This window comes from Eumetopias jubatus, unplaced genomic scaffold (assembly GCF_037043125.1).
Source record: "Eumetopias jubatus isolate StellerSeaLion01/CBP00866 unplaced genomic scaffold, mEumJub1_p1.0 scaffold_8, whole genome shotgun sequence".
Lineage (NCBI taxonomy): Eukaryota > Metazoa > Chordata > Mammalia > Carnivora > Otariidae > Eumetopias > Eumetopias jubatus.
In genome coordinates, this window is record NW_028274814.1 from 22,956,264 (window position 1) to 22,975,764 (window position 19,501).

General features: G+C 45.3%; 2 protein-coding genes across 2 annotated transcripts in view; one reads left to right on the forward strand and one right to left on the reverse strand.

Moving 5' to 3' along the window:
• The first annotated feature begins 372 nt into the window (after nucleotides 1-372).
• Nucleotides 373-18,489, forward strand: LOC148163668 (phytanoyl-CoA dioxygenase, peroxisomal-like). The gene is made up of 9 exons (XM_088025811.1): nucleotides 373-673; nucleotides 2,359-2,417; nucleotides 3,978-4,088; nucleotides 4,657-4,825; nucleotides 8,745-8,826; nucleotides 10,664-10,845; nucleotides 12,965-13,114; nucleotides 15,371-15,505; nucleotides 18,171-18,489. The coding sequence occupies exons 1-9, from the start codon at nucleotides 599-601 to the stop codon at nucleotides 18,222-18,224; spliced, it is 1,017 nt and encodes a 338-aa protein (XP_087881937.1). The 5' UTR covers nucleotides 373-598; the 3' UTR covers nucleotides 18,225-18,489.
• Nucleotides 10,572-19,501, reverse strand: part of MCM10 (minichromosome maintenance 10 replication initiation factor) — an 81,668-nt gene continuing 72,738 nt past the window's right edge. Inside the window, exon 21 of the mRNA XM_088025810.1 lies at nucleotides 10,572-10,654. The gene's annotated coding sequence lies outside the window, so the exon portion shown is untranslated. The remainder of the gene's footprint in view (nucleotides 10,655-19,501) is intronic.

Below are 19,501 nucleotides of genomic sequence, written 5' to 3' on the forward strand. Positions count from 1 at the left end.
GATTAAAGTAAAAAAACTAAAATAAAATAAAAACAATTTCTAGTTCTTTAGGAAATTTTAAAATAATACTAGACTGTGTGGATGAGACAAGCTTCAGGGAGTCATTTACTTCATGTGCCTTTTTTCTTTTTTAAGGAACATCCAGTGTGTTTCTAATATTTCAGACTGGATTCCCAAGCAATTAAGCTGCATCTCTTGAACAGCACGTGTTACTTCTAGGGCTGATATCTGAATTGTTACTTCAGCAGCTGAGCCAGAGGTACAGTCACGTGGAATAAACTAAATTGAAACTAGGCCTTGGCTATACGGGTCATGTTTTGGCTCAATTCTCATTGGGCGACCTGAACCCGGTCGCTAAGCCCTACAACAACAGTTCCCCGGCTGCGTGCGGCTGGGACGACCTCTGTGATCACTGAGGCGCTGGGGCTGTGGGCAGGACGTCCTCACTGTACGGTGGCCCGGGAGGCTCAGTGCATCTCCGCACAAGGCGGAATCCCAGGAGCTCTGCGCGCTCGGCCAGGGCTCCTTGTGCTCGTCGCCCCGCCCGCCGCCCGGACACAGGACCGAGGCCTGGTCGACTCGACTCCTCGCCGGAGCCATGAACCAGTCCCGTGCTGGCGCCCGCCTGCGCACTGTGCTGGGACACCTCGGCCGGGGTACGGCCGGGGCGCGCGTATCCTTTGGGCTGCGCGGGGCTCGGGCTGCAAGTGCGGTGGCCTCCAGGGTTCCTGGCACAGCCGCCCAGCGAGCTCTTCCCCTTCCTCCGCGCCCGCGTCCCCGTGATGGTGTCAGGTGTCCCGGGCACCCGGGACGGAGCGGGGCTCGGGGGCCAGGGCAGCGGGGCGTCCCGGCGCGGGTGGCCCCAAGCTCCCAGCGGGGTCGTGACGGGGCCGACCTCAGGGGCTGATGTGGCTCCGCCCCAGCCCTCCGGGCCCTCCTAGGGCCTGTTTCCCTGCCTTGCGAGGGGAGAGTGGAAGTCCTGACGGAGGGGCCTGCGCTCAGCTCCTTTGGCATTTTCTGCACTTGGCCGCGCGTGAGCCGACCGCCCAGAGCCCGGCACAGGCGAGCTTGTTAGACATGCAGATTCCTAGGCCCATCTCAGACCCATGGATTCCACATACCTGGGAGTGGGGCCCAGCCGTCTGTTTTCACTTGTTTCTGATACATGCCCAAAGGTGAGAACCACCAACCCACGGGCACTGGGGAAACTGGAACCAGAATGAAGGTTTCCAGGTCCAGTCTGTGACTACTGTGAAAATGAACCTGGGTGGCTCAGTCCCTGAAACACCTGCCTCCTGATTCTAGCTCAGCTCTTGATCTCAGGGTTGTACTTCAAGCCCCGAATTGGGCTCCAACTTGGGCAACCACCACCACCAGAATCCACAATGGTAGGGAGAAGGATTTTGGACTGAAATATTGCTTTCTGTCTACCACATCTTGCTCGTGGCTGACAAAGGTCATTAACCTCTCTGCCTCAGGGAGAACAGAGGATTATACTGCCCCCAGTTACATAAAGACATGACAGAAAATAACATGTGTATGAGTGGTGACATTCAGACCGTCACTCCTTAAGCTAAAGAAACAATGAAAAAAAAATTAAGAGGACAAGAAGAAGGAGAGGCTAAGTAAATGATCTGTGGTTCCCTGGATAGAAAACCAGAAAGAATTTCCATAATTTCTAGCTCTTTAAGATACTTAAAATTATACTGAACTATGTGGACCATACTTTTCCTAGAGCCACTGTTTATTTAATAGACTTTTTAAAAAATTTTATTTTATTATGTTAATCACCATACATTACACCAGTAGTTTTTGATGTAGTGTTCCATGATTCAGTTTGCATACACCACCCAGTGCTTTTTTTTTTTTTTTTTTAAGAAGAAGAAGAAGCCAAAAGTTTCTTGTATTTTGGACTGGACTCCCACTGCATTCAGTACCCATCTTTGGAAGAGCACAGTTCTCCTCACTTCTAGATTTTAACCTTACACTTTTTATTTGTTCAGCAGTTTAGTGGAAGAAATAGTCACGTGGAATAAACTAGTGGACGCTATGAAGTAAAGCGAATGGATCAAATCTGCGCTGAGGCACCTTTTTGCTGGGTAACCTTGGACCCGGTTAGTGAGCCCTACGGGTCTAGGCCTCCTGCACTGGGCTGCAGGCATGGCGATAAAGGTCTTGGGTCTTCCAGTCCCTTGTCTGGACTTCCTGAAATGAAATGATGTAAGCAACCGTGCGTACCTGTCAGCGGCTATGTGTGCAACCCAGTCTTCCCTGATGCCAGGGAATCCTGGGCAGACTGTTGTTTCTAGAAAAGATCGATTCCTAAATTTCATTTTATTTGCCTTAATTCACACCTAGGTAGCTCACCCCACTTCAGGGGCTGTTTCTCCTAACGGTTTCCAGCCTCCACAATTCCAGTAAGTAGATCGAATTGTCATTTTTAACCATACAATGTATATAAAGCTTTTTCTAGTGGTAACTAAGATATAAAATACATCTCATGTTGTCTGGTGAAAATTCATTACACAGGGGCGCCTGGGGTGGCTCATTGGGTTAGCGTCCGACTCTTGATTTTGGCCCGGGTCATGATCTCATGGGTCATGGGAAGGAGTCCCCGGGTCAGGGTCTGTGCATAGCAAGGAGTCTGCTCCTCCTTCTCCCTCTGCTCCTGCCCCTGCCTGTGCTCTCTCTCCCTACAGTGAATAAATAAATTCTTTAAAAAACTCATTCTACAAATTGGCTGTTGCCAGGACTTGTTCTAATTAGAGCTAGGGGAAAATGTGAAGACCTTAAAAAACTTTATTTTTTATATGTATTTTAAAAATTAGGGGAAAAGTATCAGAAGTGTATAATCTGATTTTTTCAAATTTAGGCATGTTATACCTCATTTAAGTTAGCCTGTAGTTTGTGGTCCTATTGCTATATTAGCTAGTATCTTTGGTTTATCTTAAATTACCTTTGTAGGGGAAGACATTGATCTCCATAGAATGTTCTCGTAGAGCCACAGTTCCAATCCAGAAGAAAGGACTGGGTGATCTGAGACTGTGCATTTGCCATGCACTTACTTGGATTTTGTGACTTTGATTTCTTCTGAGAATGTATGATCTAGACAATTTAAAACATAAAGTCTATTGAATTTGTTTCCCCACCTGAAAAACCGTGCATATTCATTACAGAACAAATAGGAAAATCAGAGAAATAAAAGGAATTTAAAAATGTCATCCAAAATTCCATGATGTAAAGATAATCACTTAAAAAATGTTTTCTTGTATTTCTTTGCATTTGTTTTCAAGTAGTGTCTTGGTTATAAACAAATCTAAATACATTTTATTATAGTAAGCACTGTCCGTACTATCATATGCTCTTCATTTTTTTAAAAAGATTTCTTTATTTAAGAGAGAAAGTGCACACATTGCAAGTGGGGGGAGGGGCCGAGGGAGAGAATCTCAAGCAGACTCCCCGCTGAGCCCATAGACCATTTTGGGGCTTGATCTCAGGACCCATGAGATCATGACCTGAGTCCTAACAACCAGTCCACACTTAACTGAGCCACCCAGGGGCCCCATGCTCTTCATTTTTAATGCCTGAGTCCTGTCCCATTGAGTGGATATAATTAATTAATTATTCTTCTATTTTTTTAGTGATAGCAGTAGTTAACGTTTTGGATCTAAACGTTTTAAAAAATGGTCAGACTGGGGGCGCCTGGCTGGCTCAGTCGGAAGAGCATGTGACTCTTGATCTCTGGTTCGTGAGGTCGAGCTGCATGTTGGGGATAGAGATTACTAAAAAAAAAAAAAAATCAATAAACTTAAATCCCAAAGACTTGTTTTAAAACACTGTTCAGGTTATTTTCTTAGAGTAAATAAAAAATAGAAATGCTGGGTGGAAGAGTATGAACATTTGTCAGGCTCTCGATACATATTGTTGGGTTGTGATTTTTCATTTGGACTTATTTGAAATTTTTTTTTCTCCTTTAGGTATACTCGGGATAATAATGATCTAAGCCTAGGACAGAGACAATTTTATGAAGAAAATGGGTTTCTTGTCATTAAAAATTTGGTATCTGAGGCTGATATTGAACGCTTTAGGTACAGTAACCCTTCGTTGTTTTACAGAAATGTTGTATGTTTGCAGTAGGAATGTGAGTAAGATGAGCGTGTGTGTGTTCAGATATTTTTCAGTGATTGGCTCACTGGGAAGTGGTTAGGAACATGAGCTCTGGAGCCAGACCAGCTGGCTTTAATCTTAGCCCCGCTACTTCCTGTTGTGTGTCTTATGCCCTAGCGTTGTTGTGAGGACTGAATAAGGTGTAGTACACAAGAGTCCTTCGAAGGGGGCCTGGCCCGTGGTAAGTATGAGAGAAGTAGTTGCCCTGATTACTCAGGTGCAACCAAATCACAGACATTTCCCCACTGTTCTGGGAGGCTAAAGGATATGTGAGTTCCCGCAGTGAATTCCAGCCTCACGGTGAGGAGAGGGGGCTTCTGAGCTGGCCGGTTTCTCTTCCCCGTCCTCAGAACTCCTGAGCCTGGCCCGGAGGTCAGCCTGGTGCAGAGACACCACCCCCTCCATCTTCGAGAATCTTTCCACAGAACTGGCCAGGCCAGGTGTCTGGAGCCTGCACTAATGACATCATCTGCCAATTTAATTTTCTAGGAGCGAGTTTGAAAGGATCTGCCAGGGGGAGGTGAAACCAGAGCAAATGATGATAATGAGAGATGTGTCCATTGCAAAATCAGAATATATGCCAAGTGAAAAGACAGTTTCAAAGGTCCAAGATTTCCAAGAAGACAAGGAACTCTTCAGATACTGTGCTCTCCCTGAGGTTCGAGAGCTTTCCTGCATTTTCTTTCCCTCTAATCCAATAGCCCACCTGCATGCTTGCCTCTGGAATTGCTGCTTACACTTTCTCTGGCCCCCTTGTCTTGTGGCTGGTGAGCAGTGGTTTTCAACTGGAGGTGGACAGTTGGCGGTGCCTGGAGCCATGCTGGGTTGTCACGTGGTGGGGACCCTGTACTACCGGCTTCTCTCGGGGTAGAGGCCGGACATGCTGCTAATGGAGCCCAGGGATCCTACAGTGCACAGAATAGCCCCCTCCCCCAGATAATGAATTATCCAGCCCCCAATGTCAGTAGTGTCCAGACGGAGAAACCCTGTCTGGAGTTTGGTCATTATCCTTGGTTGAGAAGGTTAGGAATTCTGCCTTAGAGAGAGACAGAGCCTCTCCGACTCTGGATATGGCATAACAACAGGAGGGACATTGCAGGTCCTCATCACTGGACATCCCTTTGTTTCTTTTTTTCTCATGAATCTGGTCAGTAGAGGTTTAAGGTTTTGTTCAGATTTATTTTTTATTTATTTATTTTTGTTAAAGATTTTATTTATTTGAGAGAGCGAGAATGAGAGAGAGAGAGAGAGCACATGAGAGGGGGGAGGGTCAGAGGGAGAAGCAGACTCCCTGCTGAGCAGGGAGCCCGATGTGGGACTCGATCCCGAGTCCTCGATGACCTGAGCCGAAGGCAGTCGCTTAACCAACTGAGCCACCCAGGTGCCCAAGGTTGTGTTCAGGTTTAAAGTCGGTTTTAAAAAATTATTATTATTTAAGAGTAATTCATAGTTATGAAGATATCCACATAGCACAGCAGGGCATAACAGGAGAAAGGAAGTCTCCCACCCGCCAGCCCCATTCACTGCTGAGCTTTCTGGTGCATTCAGCTAGAATTTTTTCATGGCTATGCAGGTGCACCTATCTACCCACACCTTTTGTGTCACGTGGGAACATACTGGTTGTCGCCATGTTTTCTCCACTTATAATAGATCTTACACATCTTTCCGTATCACTTATATATTACTCTATATCATACTTTTAAACTACTGCGTAGCATCCCACTGCATAAATGTATCACAGTTTATGAACCATTTACGGAGAATGGTTTAAAGGACACACTGCATATAGTACATCTTAGAAATTATAACCCCAAGGGTGATTAGAAAATTTGCCTCACGTGGGCACCTGCCTGGCTCAGTTGGTAGAGCACGCGACTTTTTTTTTATTTTAAGATTTATGTATTTATTTTAGAGAGAGAGTGAGGCGCGAGCAGGTGGAGGGGCAGAGGGAGAGGAAGAGAGAAAATCTCAAGCAGACTCCCCAGTGAGCACAGAGCCTGACATGGGGCTGGATCTCTGGATCCTGAAATCACGGCCTGAGCCGAAATGAAGACTCGGCTGCTTAACCGCCTGGGCCACCCAAGTGTCCCGAGCCTGTGGCTCTTGATCTCTGGCGTGTGAGTTCAAACCCCAGGTTGCGTGTGGATGTTACTTAAACCTAGAAAAAAAAAAAAAGTTAAAAACTAGGACACCTGGGGTGCCCGGGTGGCTCTGTCATTAGGCATCTGCGTTCGGCTCAGGGGTGGTCCCAGAGTCCTAGGATCGAGCCCCGCGTCGGGCTCCCTGCTCAGCGGGAAGCCTGTTTCACCCTCTCCCAGTCCCCCTGCTTGTGTTCCCTCTCTCTCTGTCCTCTGTTAAATAAATAACGAAAGTCTAAAAAAAAAAAAAATGGGACACCTGGGTGGCTCAGTCGGTTAAGCGTCAGCCTTCGGGTCAGGTCTTAATCCCAGGGTCCTGGGATCGAGTCCCGATTGGGCTCCCTGCTCACTGGGGAGGGATCGTGCTTCTCCCTCTGCCTGCTGCTCTCTCTCTCTCGGTCTTTCTGTGACAAAGAAATAAAATCTTTAAAAAAAAGTTAAAAAATATTTTAAGAAAAGAAAATCTGCCTCCTGAAAAAGACGGTACAGGTAAGCCACCTCTGATGTCCAGCCCCTAAGGTTGGGGACAAGAGGGGACGTGGCCCCTCTGAACTATCCATTCTTCCCAAACTCAAGTCCTGCTATGGAAATGGAACTTGTGAGCATTGATCAAGGAGGAAAAGCTTGAAGTTAGAGGCAACATGTGGTAGAGTAAGCACGACCAGGACGTCCAGGTTTCCCACCTCTCTAAAGTGTGACTCATGCATGCATCTGCTGGTTCATGAAATGATTTTTAGGAGGAGGGTATGACTTTAGTAGTTGGGTATTTTTTTGATGTGTATTGGAAAAAATAACCAGCACATCCATCCTATGACCTCAGGAATAAATCAGGAAAAGACGTGAGTCGATTTAGGGAAATTATTGGCTAACTGTATCGGGCAGCTCTGTAAAGTACGATAGAAATGGTAAAATGGCTCTTGAGTATCACTGGGATTTAGAAAATACTGGTCGGAGGCGCCTGGCTGGTTTAGTCGTGGGAGTATGAGACTCTTGATCTCGAGGTTGTGAATTCGAGCCCCACAGTGGGATTAGAGATTAGTTTAAAAAAGAAAGAAAGAAAGAAAGAAAACACTGGCCTGAGGGAATCCCAAAAGTTGACACGCTTTATAAAAACAAGAAGTATGAGTCCTGACTCCTAGGATTTTGGTACCATTTCAAGCATTTCATTCCCAAGTTGCCAATATTCCTTATAGGGCATCAAGTAGAAAGCAGTAGAATATGCTTGTTTTTGGAGTCAGACAGAATTGGAGATTGAATACCATCTTGTTCGTTTAATTGGTTCTGCCAACTTGGGCAGTTTATTAGCTTTAGCCTCATTTGTGTGGGGTGTTCTCTTTAAAGGATTATTAATGCATGGACGCATTACTTTTCAGGGACCGCTGTGAGGTTTAGGTGGGCTGATGCATAAAGCCCCTGGCAGGTAGTAGGCATACAATGCCCAGTCTTTTCTGCACGTACCCCTCCCTTGGTGGGTTAGACGCAAGGAGGTAGCACCCCAGCTGCCAGAGCCCGGGTCCCATGCTCATTGCTAACTTGGTCTCAAGCCTCCGTGCCCATGTCATTATTGAAGACCCTTCTTCCACCAGAAAATCGACTCCATGGGGGCAGGGACCTGCTCATCTCATTCCCCACCGTACCCCCGTTTCCTTTCACTCTGTCTGCTTTGGAGGGCCTCGGTGAAGAGCTGGGGAATGGGAGGTGCTCTGATTGTGAAGTGGCCCCAGATGCTCTTCTGTTTTCTTCTGGGGTATGCATGGCCGCTGCATGTGTGCTGGGGCCTCTCACGGTCCCTCCTTGTTTTCTTAAGTAGGCTCTGCGCCCAACGTGGGGCCTGAACTCACGACCTGAGGTCAAGAGCTGCATGCTCTACCGACTGAGCCAGCCAGGGGCCCCTCATGGTCCCTTCTTATGAGGAGTCTCGGTGGGGGAAAGAGGAAGCTGCCTTCTCCCTGGGCAGCTGTGGACAGTTCCAGTTGAGAGAAGAGTATTTCTGTCCTTCCCAGGTGATACCTCAGAGAAACACTTGTCTCTCTTGTAGAAAAAGCGGTTGGGCTTCCAACTGGCTCGGAAAAGCCTGTTTAATTCAATGTTGAAGATTTCCTGTTCCAACTTTTTCATTCTTTGTTTGCAGTGTCGTGAAATACCAAGTGGTTTCTTAAAAAAATATAGTTATTTATTTATTTGGAGGGGAGGGGCAGAGGGAGCGAATCTCAGGTAGACTCCCCACTGAGCAAGGAGCCCAACACAGGGCTCGATCCTGACTCTGAGATCATGACCAGAGCTGAAATCAAGAGTTGGAGGCTTCACTGCCTGAGCCACCAAGGCGCTCCTACCAAGTGTTTAATTCTTGGCATCTTGGCTCTTGTACAGATAATTGTACTTTGTGCCACTTTTGTGCATTGCATTTCTCGTGAAACGTTTTCTCCTCTTTTCTCTTAGATTCTGAAATATGTGGAGTGCTTCACTGGACCCAATATTATGGCCATGCATACAATGCTAATAAACAAACCTCCAGATTCTGGTAAAGGCCTCTTACTTGTTATGGAGAAGCCAAAAAAATAAAAAAAGAAAAGAGAAAAAAATAATTTAAGGTGTTCTAACTATACCTGTGTGTATAAATGTTAAACTTTGATAAATAAATATATATGTCCTTTTATTTAAGTCTTAAAATAGCATACGTCATAACAATGGTGAAGTACAGTAGTGATCTCAGATGTTAACTGTAGGGTTATTGTTGGATTTTCAGACGACTGGCTTGCTACTCAAAAGTTTGGTTTAATGAACATGACTGTTCATATACCATAGGCTCCTATGATTACAATCATCACCTCTAAGCTTTGTTAACCATTCTCACCTATGATAGTGTGAATTTGGCCTTCCTGATTGAAGACATTATTATTCCTAACAAAATTAAAACTATTCTTAGAAATCACATACTAGGGTACCTGGGTGGCTCATTGGTTGGGCGACTGCCTTCGGCTCAGGTCATGATCCTGGAGTCCCGGGATCGAGTCCCGCATCGGGCTCCCTGCTCAGCAAGGAGTCTGCTTCTACCTCTGACCCTCCCGCCCCATGTACACACTCTCTCTCTCTCATTCTCGCTCTCTCAAAAAATAAAAATAAATTTAAAAAATCACATACTACAGTTGCTCTTAAAATCACAAAATACAGTTGCTCTTGTGCTTGCTAAAATGTAGCTCCTAAGATCTCACTCCCAGAGAAACTGGTTTGGAAGCTAGAACCCAGGAATCCGTATTTAAAAAAAAATTTTTTTTTTTAAAGATTTTATTTATTTATTTGAGAGACAGAGAGAATGAGAGAGAAAGCACATGAGATGGGGGGAGGGTCAGAGGGAGAAGCAGACTCCCTGCTGAGCAGGGAGCCCGATGCGGGACTCGATCCAGGGACTCCAGGATCATGACCTGAGCCAAAGGCAGTCGGTTAACCAACTGAGCCACCCAGGCGTCCAAAAAAAATTTTTTTTTTCAAAGTAGGCTCCATGCCCCGCATGGAGCCCAAAGCGGGGCTTGAACTCATGAAACTGAGCTCAAGACCTGAGCTGAAATCAAGAGTCAGATGCTTGACTGAGTGAGCCACCCAGGCGCCCCCAGGAATCTGCATTTTTAAGCTAGCCCCAGCTCTTGGGCCATGCTGAGAAAATGTATTCTACCAGGAGTAATAAATGGGTCCTTCAAGATTCTTTATCCTTTTCCACTTTTTCTGGAGAAAAGAGGCCAGCAGAGCTTTATGTGACTGGCCTGTAGCGTAGCACCACGAAATCTCTCCCACCCTGGATGTCTTGCTTAGAGAGGTCGGGGTTGGGGACTGGGGAACACCAAGTTCAGAGCGCAAACAGGGAACCACGGAAATGTGGTTCTGTGACCTCTGATTCTACACAATGACTGTGCACCAAGTGCCTCTAGTTTCACAAGGAACTTCTTGGCGGCCTTTTATTAATTTAGTTCATTGATAGTGTTTGTATCAGCCACTTTGAAGGCTAACAGGGAACTTCAAATTTGTCTACTCTCTTCAACTAATCAAACTTTGTTTTGAATACTATGCTCTGTGCTCAAACCAGAGTTACAAAGGAATAAAGCACAACACAGATCATGATATGTTATGAGTTGCTAGAGAATGGTGTGAGTCCTCGGCTACCAGAAACCCAGAAAAAAAGTGTAGGATCTGGAGTCACCCTGTGGATTTGATATTCCAGTGTGGTGCTTCTCTGGGCATGCTGATTTTCTATAGTGCCGTTTCCGTCGTCTGGGTTTTGTAGCGATAGTCATTGTTCTGGTTTTGCGGGCAAAGGCGACGAATTCTGAGGTTCAGGTGTGTTTTAACAGCAGGTTCTGTTTCAGGCAAGAAGACATCCCGTCATCCCTTGCACCAGGATCTGTACTATTTCCCCTTCCGGCCCAGCAATAACATAGTTTGTGCTTGGACAGCCATGGAGCACATCGACGAGAACAATGGCTGCCTGTGTGTGCTCCCAGGCACACACAAAGGCCACCTGAAGCCACATGGTTATCCTAAGTGGGAGGTATGTCTGCATACAGGATAAATCTATCTTTCTTTCTTTCTTTTCTTTTCTTTCTTTCTTTTCTTTCTTTCTTTCTCTTTAAGATTTTATTTATTTATGTGAGTCAGAGACGCAGAGAGAGAGAGAGAGGTAAAGGGAGAGAGCTCACGATATTTGCACATGTGAGAGGTGGCGGGAGCAGAGAGAGGCAGCGGGGGAGGAAGAGGGACATGCAGACTCTGCTGAGCACTGGCCCCACATGCAGCTTGATCTTATGACCCCGAGATCATATCCTGAGCCCAAAATCCAGAGTCGGACACCCGACTCCCTGAGCCACCCAGGAGCCCCTAGTGGATATATCTCAACCAGAAGATTTATTGTTTTGATTTCCTATCAGTATCCATAAAGAACTTTAACGATGAGATGGCATTTCCTTTCCTAGCAAAACATTGTTTTAGGTTTTGGAATTAGGATCAGAGAAAATTCAAGGATGTCAGGTAAGATAATCATTTTTCTTTCAACAAGTTTTGGAAAGCTGACCAGCGTGGGAAACTCTGGTAGGCGCTGTATAGGATCTGAGATGATTAAGCCTCATGGCAGAGGTCAGACATAAACACTCACAACACCAGATGCATGTCTCAAATGCCAAGTAATTCTTATGCACTGATCGCTGGCCCTTAGGATAAAGAAGAGGGGGGAATCATCTCTTCCCGGCTAGAGAGACCAAGGAAGGCTCTGGGGAAGGAGGAGTAGCATGCCATTGTGTGCCCATTGAATGGTTTATTGACTGAACTGTTGGTGTGAGAAAACTATCAAATGCTTTTGAGCCCATGAATGGTGAGCTCAATTGGCTCTTCAGGAATGATAATCTTGAGGTCTAGAGCAGGATGTACTGGAGGTCAGGAGTCCAGAGGCAGAGAAACCAGAGAGGAGATTATGAGTGTTTTAGGTATCAGACAATAAGGCCTGCAAACCCCATAATGATGGTCAGAATGAGAGAGCACGTGTTGTTAAGGCAGGAAGAATGAATGTGGTTTTGTAGGAAGTAAAGAATATGGGTTTCAGGACTTCTGCCTCAATTAGTTAGAACTCTTGCACTGGGGATTAGTGCCAAGTGAAAATCTTTGAGTCTGGATTCGGATATAAAATCTGAAACGGTAAGATTCATAAACTGAGTTGAGGTTTAGGGAAAGTTTGGTGCAGGCAACAGAAGCGGGCTGTGGCTGACGTAAGCCAAAGGGAGTGTCTTGGAGGGACGCAGGCACGTGCTGAGTCCATGGAAAGCCTGGCTGGCTCTGGGGAGAGGGAAAGTGGGAGTCACCGTTCCCTGGGAACAGTCAGGTTGGGACACCTGGTGGGGACAGTTGAATCTTGACCATGACCAGGGTCTTTGATCAATCCTCTGTTCAGATTCAAAGTGAGGACAACAGTGGGAGGTCTGATTGACCAAGCTTAGGTCACAAATCCACCCTGGCCAGGAGAGAAGGGTACTGGGTCAAAGTCCCAACACAGTCCAGCAGGAAAGCGGCCCTTCCCCCCAGAAGAATGTGGGAGAGCCTTAGGGAGGAGAATGGGATACCGTGCCCCCCCCCCATAACCATTACTGAAGCAGTAACTTTGGAAGTAGTTATAAAAAAACACAATGTTTTAATTGACTATTCTTCTTTCTTTACTCTGGATGTGACATGAGTGCTTTCTGAGCTGAGGAAACTTGAGCATTTTCTCTCTGTTGGCTTGGAAGAACAGTTTGCTTCTCAGAGGAACTCCTTAGCCAAAGAAGAATTATTTAGGCAAAGTTCCAGGTGAAGAGAACATCATGTTGGGAAAGAGAGGTTAAGATTCAGGCTGGAAAGGGGATCTCCCGTGTTAACCGCAAAATGCAAAGATGGTCTAGATCTTCACTTACAATTCAGTAATGAAGGCTAAGTGGAAATTTCAGATTCTTCCTTTGGTCCCCCAAATCCATGATTTTTACAACCAGATATCTGAGAAGTTTTTGTATATATTACAGCTTAAGAGTCTATTTATCTCTTTCTCTTGGCAGAACTTAGGAAACCTTTGCTTTTCCTAATGAGTCATTGATAAAATTCTGAATCACGGGTTCCTCTAATACAGACTTTGGTTTTCTTGTGTGTTCTAGGGGGGAGTTAACATAATGTTCTACGGGATCCAGGACTATGATGAAAACAGCCCCCGAGTGCACCTTGTGATGGAGAAGGGAGACACTGTTTTCTTTCATCCTTTGCTCATCCATGGATCTGGCTGGAACAAAACTCAAGGATACCGGAAGGTATGCACTCACATCACTGTACCTTCCAAAGATGAAGAGGTTAGAAACAAAAATGTCAAGATATGTGAAACGTTATGAGATTTGGACATTGAACTAAACTGGCCTTTAGCGGGGTTTATATTTACCAGGAAATCTATTTGCTACCTCATGCTTTTTTGCTCTTATCAGTAAGAAGCCGGGTGACCTCAGGATCCCAATCCTACTGATACTGATTTACGAACATTCATAGAATTGCTTCAGAGAAAGAACATACTTGGGAGCCCACAGCCGGTGCTTTTGGAGGCAGACACAATGGCTGACATACTAAAATCATAAGATTTGGAATGTATATAGCTCACAGTAATCACATAAGAGGACAGTTTATAATAGCTTTGTTATTGGGAAAACCATTATTGATTCTAAACAAAGGTTCTGAATTGGCTGCCCAGACCTCAGATTTCACAGGCAGCCATATTTTTCACCTCTTAGTCCCAGAATTTGTTTTAGCCCTAGAATGTTTTACAAACCTAATGATTTCATCGCTTACATTAAAAAAAATTGGCATTTCTCATACTCCCAGATTTTTCGCTTCTCAAAAATTCAGCAGATCTGACAGTACTATGGACTCTCATTTCCCCATATAACATGGTCTTGATACTAAATATTGGGGGCTTCTTTGGGGCTGAGTGAAGGCTTCCAGTTTGTCACACCAACCCCCGTTGTCTCCCTGAAGTGAAGACTTAGCTACCAGGTTTCACCTTCCATTCCTTCATTCATATTTCCATCAGGTTGACGGGGCCGGGATGAGAGAGAGGCAAGAAGGCACTCTTTTGTGGGGCAAAATTTAACGGGGGCGGGGGGAAGATGCCAAAAAAAACCCCCTCAGCAATCAAGTTAAATGATATTTTAGGGCAGTATTTAGAAAATCAAAATTAATGCAAAAACTATCCATGAGGAACACAATGCCAACATTTTAAATAAAGACTAGATCAGACTCTCCACCAGCAGGACCCTCGGAACTCTTCAAGCAGAGGGTACGGCCCCAGTGACACAAATGATGTGAGTGTTCCTGAGTTTCACCACTTCGGGCCTTTAATCAGGGATCCTTAGCCTCAAAATTCAACTTGAAATGAAAAATGGAAACGTATGTGTCTGTGTGTGTATAAGAACAGGAAGCTGAGACCAAAGATCTGAAAGTTGTATGAGTCAGAAAATTATATTACTTGCTATATGATCAGGATCATAAACTGAGGTAGGATCACTACATATTGAAACGGTCCATGTTAAAAAGTTGAGAGAGAGTATAGAATGATTACTCTTTGAAAATAAAAGTTACAGAATAAAAAACGTAAGTAATCTGAGATTTAACGTACTGACTTTGCAATTTTTCAGTAGTTTTTCAACTACTTTAATGTTTGGGAAAATATGAACCCTTAAAAGAAATACATAAACCCATGTATATGGGTGTGCACTTTCCCCCTTTGGCCTCAGGTGTCACTCCTCCTTGGCGTGGTGTGGGGGCTTCTGTGGGAAATGGAGTCTGTGACTCTACCGCCTAGAAGTCTGATGTTCTGGGCAAAGCAGGCAGTCCTTCCAGTAGACATGGTCACCTCAAGAGAACTAACTTGCAACTAGGAAAGCGGGGTTTAAGTTTAGATCAGCTTATAACTTTTTCAACAATGGGGAGAACCAAGTAACCTCCATCTTACCTTCAGAAGGAAACAAGATGGGGACTGTACGTGAATGCTATCGGACTTCAAATGTCTGTTTGATTTGAGAGGGGTGGGCGTGTATATTATTTTCTTCTGCAAGGTATTTTTGTGGGTTGTTTTTTTTTTTTTTTCACGATCTGTAGCCATTGAAATAACAACCCACCACAAACTCAGCTGAGTAACTAACTTCTCTAGGAAGATGATGAAGAACCCCGGAACACATTCCTGTTTAGGACTTGAGGACATCCACACACTAGACAAATCACATGTTCAAAAGTTAAAGTCCTCTTACTCGTGTCGTTATGTTCCCTGCCCATTTTGAAAACAAGTATCACAGGGAGCTCAAAACCTCTTGTCATTTCTCAGTCAGCCTTTAACTGTCCCTGGGGCGTGGGGGTGGGGGTCACTGAACCCTGAAGAGACTAACACAGGACACCACGGAACATTCTAGAAATCAAACGCTGAGTGAAATAGCTGACTTTCTAAAAGAAGTCTCCCTGTTTGGTTGCTGGTGTTAATGGAATGGTTTTTTTTCCCCCAATATTAATCCTGTCACACTGCACAGGCAATTTCCTGCCATTTCGCCAGTTCGGACTGCCACTACATCGATGTCAAAGGCACCAGTCAAGAAATCTTTGAGAGAGAGGTTATGGAGATAGCAAACAAATTACATGGAATTCCAAAAGACAGCACGCTGAGGGTACGTCTGTCTGAGATGATAGGTTAAGACTATTTTTTCTTCTTTCCTTCAGCTGCTTAACTCTCATACCTGATGTACTTTGGAAGTATAGCATGCTTTGTTTAGAGCGCCTTGCAGAAGCTTTGCTGAGACCCACTAAGAATGACAGTGGGATTTCAGCTTGTACTTGCTTCCCAGGCGGGGGGCACCTGAGCACCCCAGGCTTCTTTATGTCTTTGGCCGCCCTGTGGTATGCAGGCTATCCTGTTCAAGGACAGACAGGTGGAAACAGAACACAGGTCTAGAGGAGAGCAAGTGAAGCACAAAGGCTACCTTCTGAATGCACAGAAGGAAGTTAAAGGTTTGGGCTTTCACTCACAGGCCTCCTTTATGTGTATACAGCAGAGTATTTACATATATGTAAATCCAATAAGACTCCCAGAAAGCAATTCTTAAGCAGGTTTTTGCTTGGGTCAGTTCACATCTGGAGTGTCATGGAGCAGACTTCAGAAACCACTGATGCTTATCAATAGGGGGCATGAGACATTATTTCATATCCCTTTCTACTTAACACACATCACTTGTAAATTCTTCGTAACTAGTGGACATTCAACGCTGATGATGATTAGCAGACAAACTGTAGTCAAGGCAAATAAACGTATTTACTTTGTAGGTGAAGTCCATTTTAGCCTCTGAACCAAGAAGCTGATCCTATGTTTTAATGTGCATTAATCATAAATGCATGCGTTTCCTACGGGGGTGACAGGACCCCCAAGGAGACCGACTGTCGTGATAACTCTGGGCCTTCCGGTCCTGGGAAGAGTACCATACACCAACACTAAGCTACCGTGCCACTGGGAGTCATCTTCTGAAACTCCTTCCCAGCTTAAGAACCTCACTTCTCCCTTCTGAACCTGTGAATCTATCCCACGTCTGAAAAGGCTCTCGTTTCACATTTGCAGATGGTAGAAAGTCTTGTCCTCCTTCCTTGGTCCAGTACTTAAAATGCCTTATGAAGGCACCGTATCTTGTCAAGTGGGGCTTCCGTGCAACACTCTGAATTTTAAAGCAGGCATACATTATGTTTGAGGCTTTTCAGGTCGTGATAAATGAATTGCCTCCTGTATTTATTTCATCCTATTTTTAAAGAGATTTTAAATCTTTTAAAAGCGTCGGACTTTGGCTCGGGTCATGATCCCGGGGTCCTGGGATCGAGCCTGGCATCCGGCTCGAATGGGAAGCGGGAAGCCTGCTTCTCCCTCTCCCACTCCCCCTGCTTGTGCTCCTTCTCTTGCCGTGCCTCTCTCTCTCTCTCTCTCTCTGATAAATAAAATCTTTTGTTTATCTGAGAGAGAGAGAGGCACACAGAGGTGGGGAGGAGAAGGGGCGGCAGAGGGAGAGGGACAGGCAGACTCCCTGCTGAGTGGGGAGCCTGACACGGGGCTCAATCCTAGGACCCTGAGATCATGACCTGAGCCAAAGTCCGATACTTAACGGACTGAGCCACCCAGGTGCCCCTCCTGTATTTATTTTAAAATGTTAGTCTCGGGAGCCTGGGTGGCTCAGTTGGTTAAGCGACTGCCTTCGGCTCAGGTCATGATCCTGGAGTCCCGGGATCGAGAGTCCCATATCGGGCTCCCTGCTCGGCCGGGAGTCTGCTTCTCCCTCTGATCCTCCCCCCTCTCATGTGCTCTCTCTCTCTCATTCTCTCTCTCTCAAATAAATAAATAAAATCTTTAAAAAAAATAAAATGTTCGTCTCGCAGATATAGTTTCTCAGCTTTACTTGGAATGATGATGTTAACTTCTGCGATAAAGTTCTTTGTGAGGTACAAGAGCACTTTCATAGCCCTATTCTTACTTTCTTCACCAAAACCCAGTGGAACAATCATTCTCACTGTTTTTTTTTTTTTTAAGATCTATTTATTTATTTGAGAGAGAGAGAGTGCACACAAGCCAGGGGAGAGGAGAGAGTGAGGGAGGGAATCTCTAGCAGACTCCCGACTAAGCGAGGGGCCAGACGTGGGGCTGGATCCCACCACCCTGAGATCATGACCTGAGTCGGACACTTATCTCACTGAGCCACCCAGGTTCCCCTCACTCCACGCTCTTAAGGAGAAAGTGAAAAGTCCAAGAGGTTGGCCAAAGTGACGTAAGCGAAAGAGCTACATTTCGGAATGAGGTCGAATTTCGAAACCTGTTTTTTCCACCTGACCTTGCTGTCTGCTCAAAAATAAACAAGGAACAAAAAAAGTCTGAATTGTTTTGTTGAGAACAAAGGGAAAAAACAAATGAACCCCAAACTCATGACATCATTTTCACTTAGGAGCAGATCACTCAAAATGGGGCAGTGTCTAAAGGAAAGCAGGACAAGGGGAGGGCGGCAGTGTGGGCAGTTGTGACCAAACACCGTGCTCAGCCGGTTGAAGATACCTGTGGTCAACAGCAGAGCCAAATAAGACAGGCTGACCTCCTGGGGACTGGCTCTCTTAGTTTGTTCGACACTAGTCTAGATGTGGGCAAGTGCATCATTTGGAGTCCTGGAATATGGTTTATTTACTAACTGACAGGACTCCTGTGCAGAGTTTTTCCATTTAACTGTTGGCAGATGCTAGAAATCTCCTTTGTCTTATGCTGAACAGATTCCCAGTGTTCCATCAACTCACTGTGTTTGGCTTTATTTCCAGGATTTGTGTAGATTTCGAGGGCGGCTGGTGAAAGGAAAGAGGATCAACCTGTGAGGTAGCCCTCTGCTGGAGCTCTCTGAGAGAAAACCACAAGGAATCAAGGTGCCTAGGGAGAATGTTTTCTTAACAAGCTGCCTTAATCTTTTCTATCACTTGCTTTCCAAATCACTGCACGTGCAGACCTGGTAACTCCTGGCACGTGATTAGTTCTGTGTGCAGAGCTGTTGCTTTCATGGATGAATACATGTAACAGTGGCCGATTACCGTTTTCAGGAGAACTAAGTGAGGGCTGCACCTAATAAAAGTGTTTGATGTCTCATTTAAGTGTGTTCAATCAGTTTCTTTCATTCAGTTAGCTCTTTGCCCCAGCAGAAAGGAATCCTTTGTTGTTGTTGTTTTTTAAAGATTTTATTTATTTGGGAGAAAGAGAGAGCATGAGAGAGAGAGAGAGCACGAGCAGGGGGGAGGAGTAGAGGGAGAAGCAGATTCCCCACTGAGCAGGGAGCCCAATGTGGGACCGGTTTCTAGGACCCTGGGATCATGACCTGAGCTGAAGGCAGATGCTCAACCGCCTGAGCCACCCAGGGGCCCGAATGGAATCCTTTGAAACTCAGGGTATAGGGACTTTTGCATCCCTCTTCTGGAAAACCCACCACCCACTGACTTCATGGCATGAGAGACTTCTCAGATCTAGAACACTAACACAGGCACGTGTAATGAAGGGCATTGTGGAGTAAAAGTAAGGGCGGATGCTCATGCTCTGACACAGGATTCCTTGCATGACTTCTCCAACCCAAGCAGCGGCCTTAAAAAAATAGACCGGATCTTTCCAAGTCATTTTTCTCTGTTCCTGACAAAGGAAGACAACGGTGGCTTCATCTGCTATTTTTTATTGAGTAAGGCAGCTGAAAACCCTCAGTGTTTAGGAATGAAACCTAAACTCTTTTAAACTAAAGGGAATTTTTTAGATAGTCTGGATTTCTGATGGGCACGAACTGGGGGAATTTATTTTATTTTAAAGATTTTGTTTACTTATTTGAGAGAGACATACACACACATACACACACACACACACACACACACACACACACACGCATGAGCAGCGGGGAGGGGCAGAGGGAGAGGCAGATAGCCCTCTGAGCAGGGAGCCCTACAAGGGGCTCAATCCCAGGACACTGTTGATCCTGACCTGAGCCTAAGGCAGAGGCTTAATCCACTGAGCCACCCAGGCACCCCATGGGGGAATTTATTTTATTTTTTAATTTTTTATTGTTATGTTAATCACCATACATTACATCATTAGCTTTTGATGTAGTGTTCCTTGATTCACT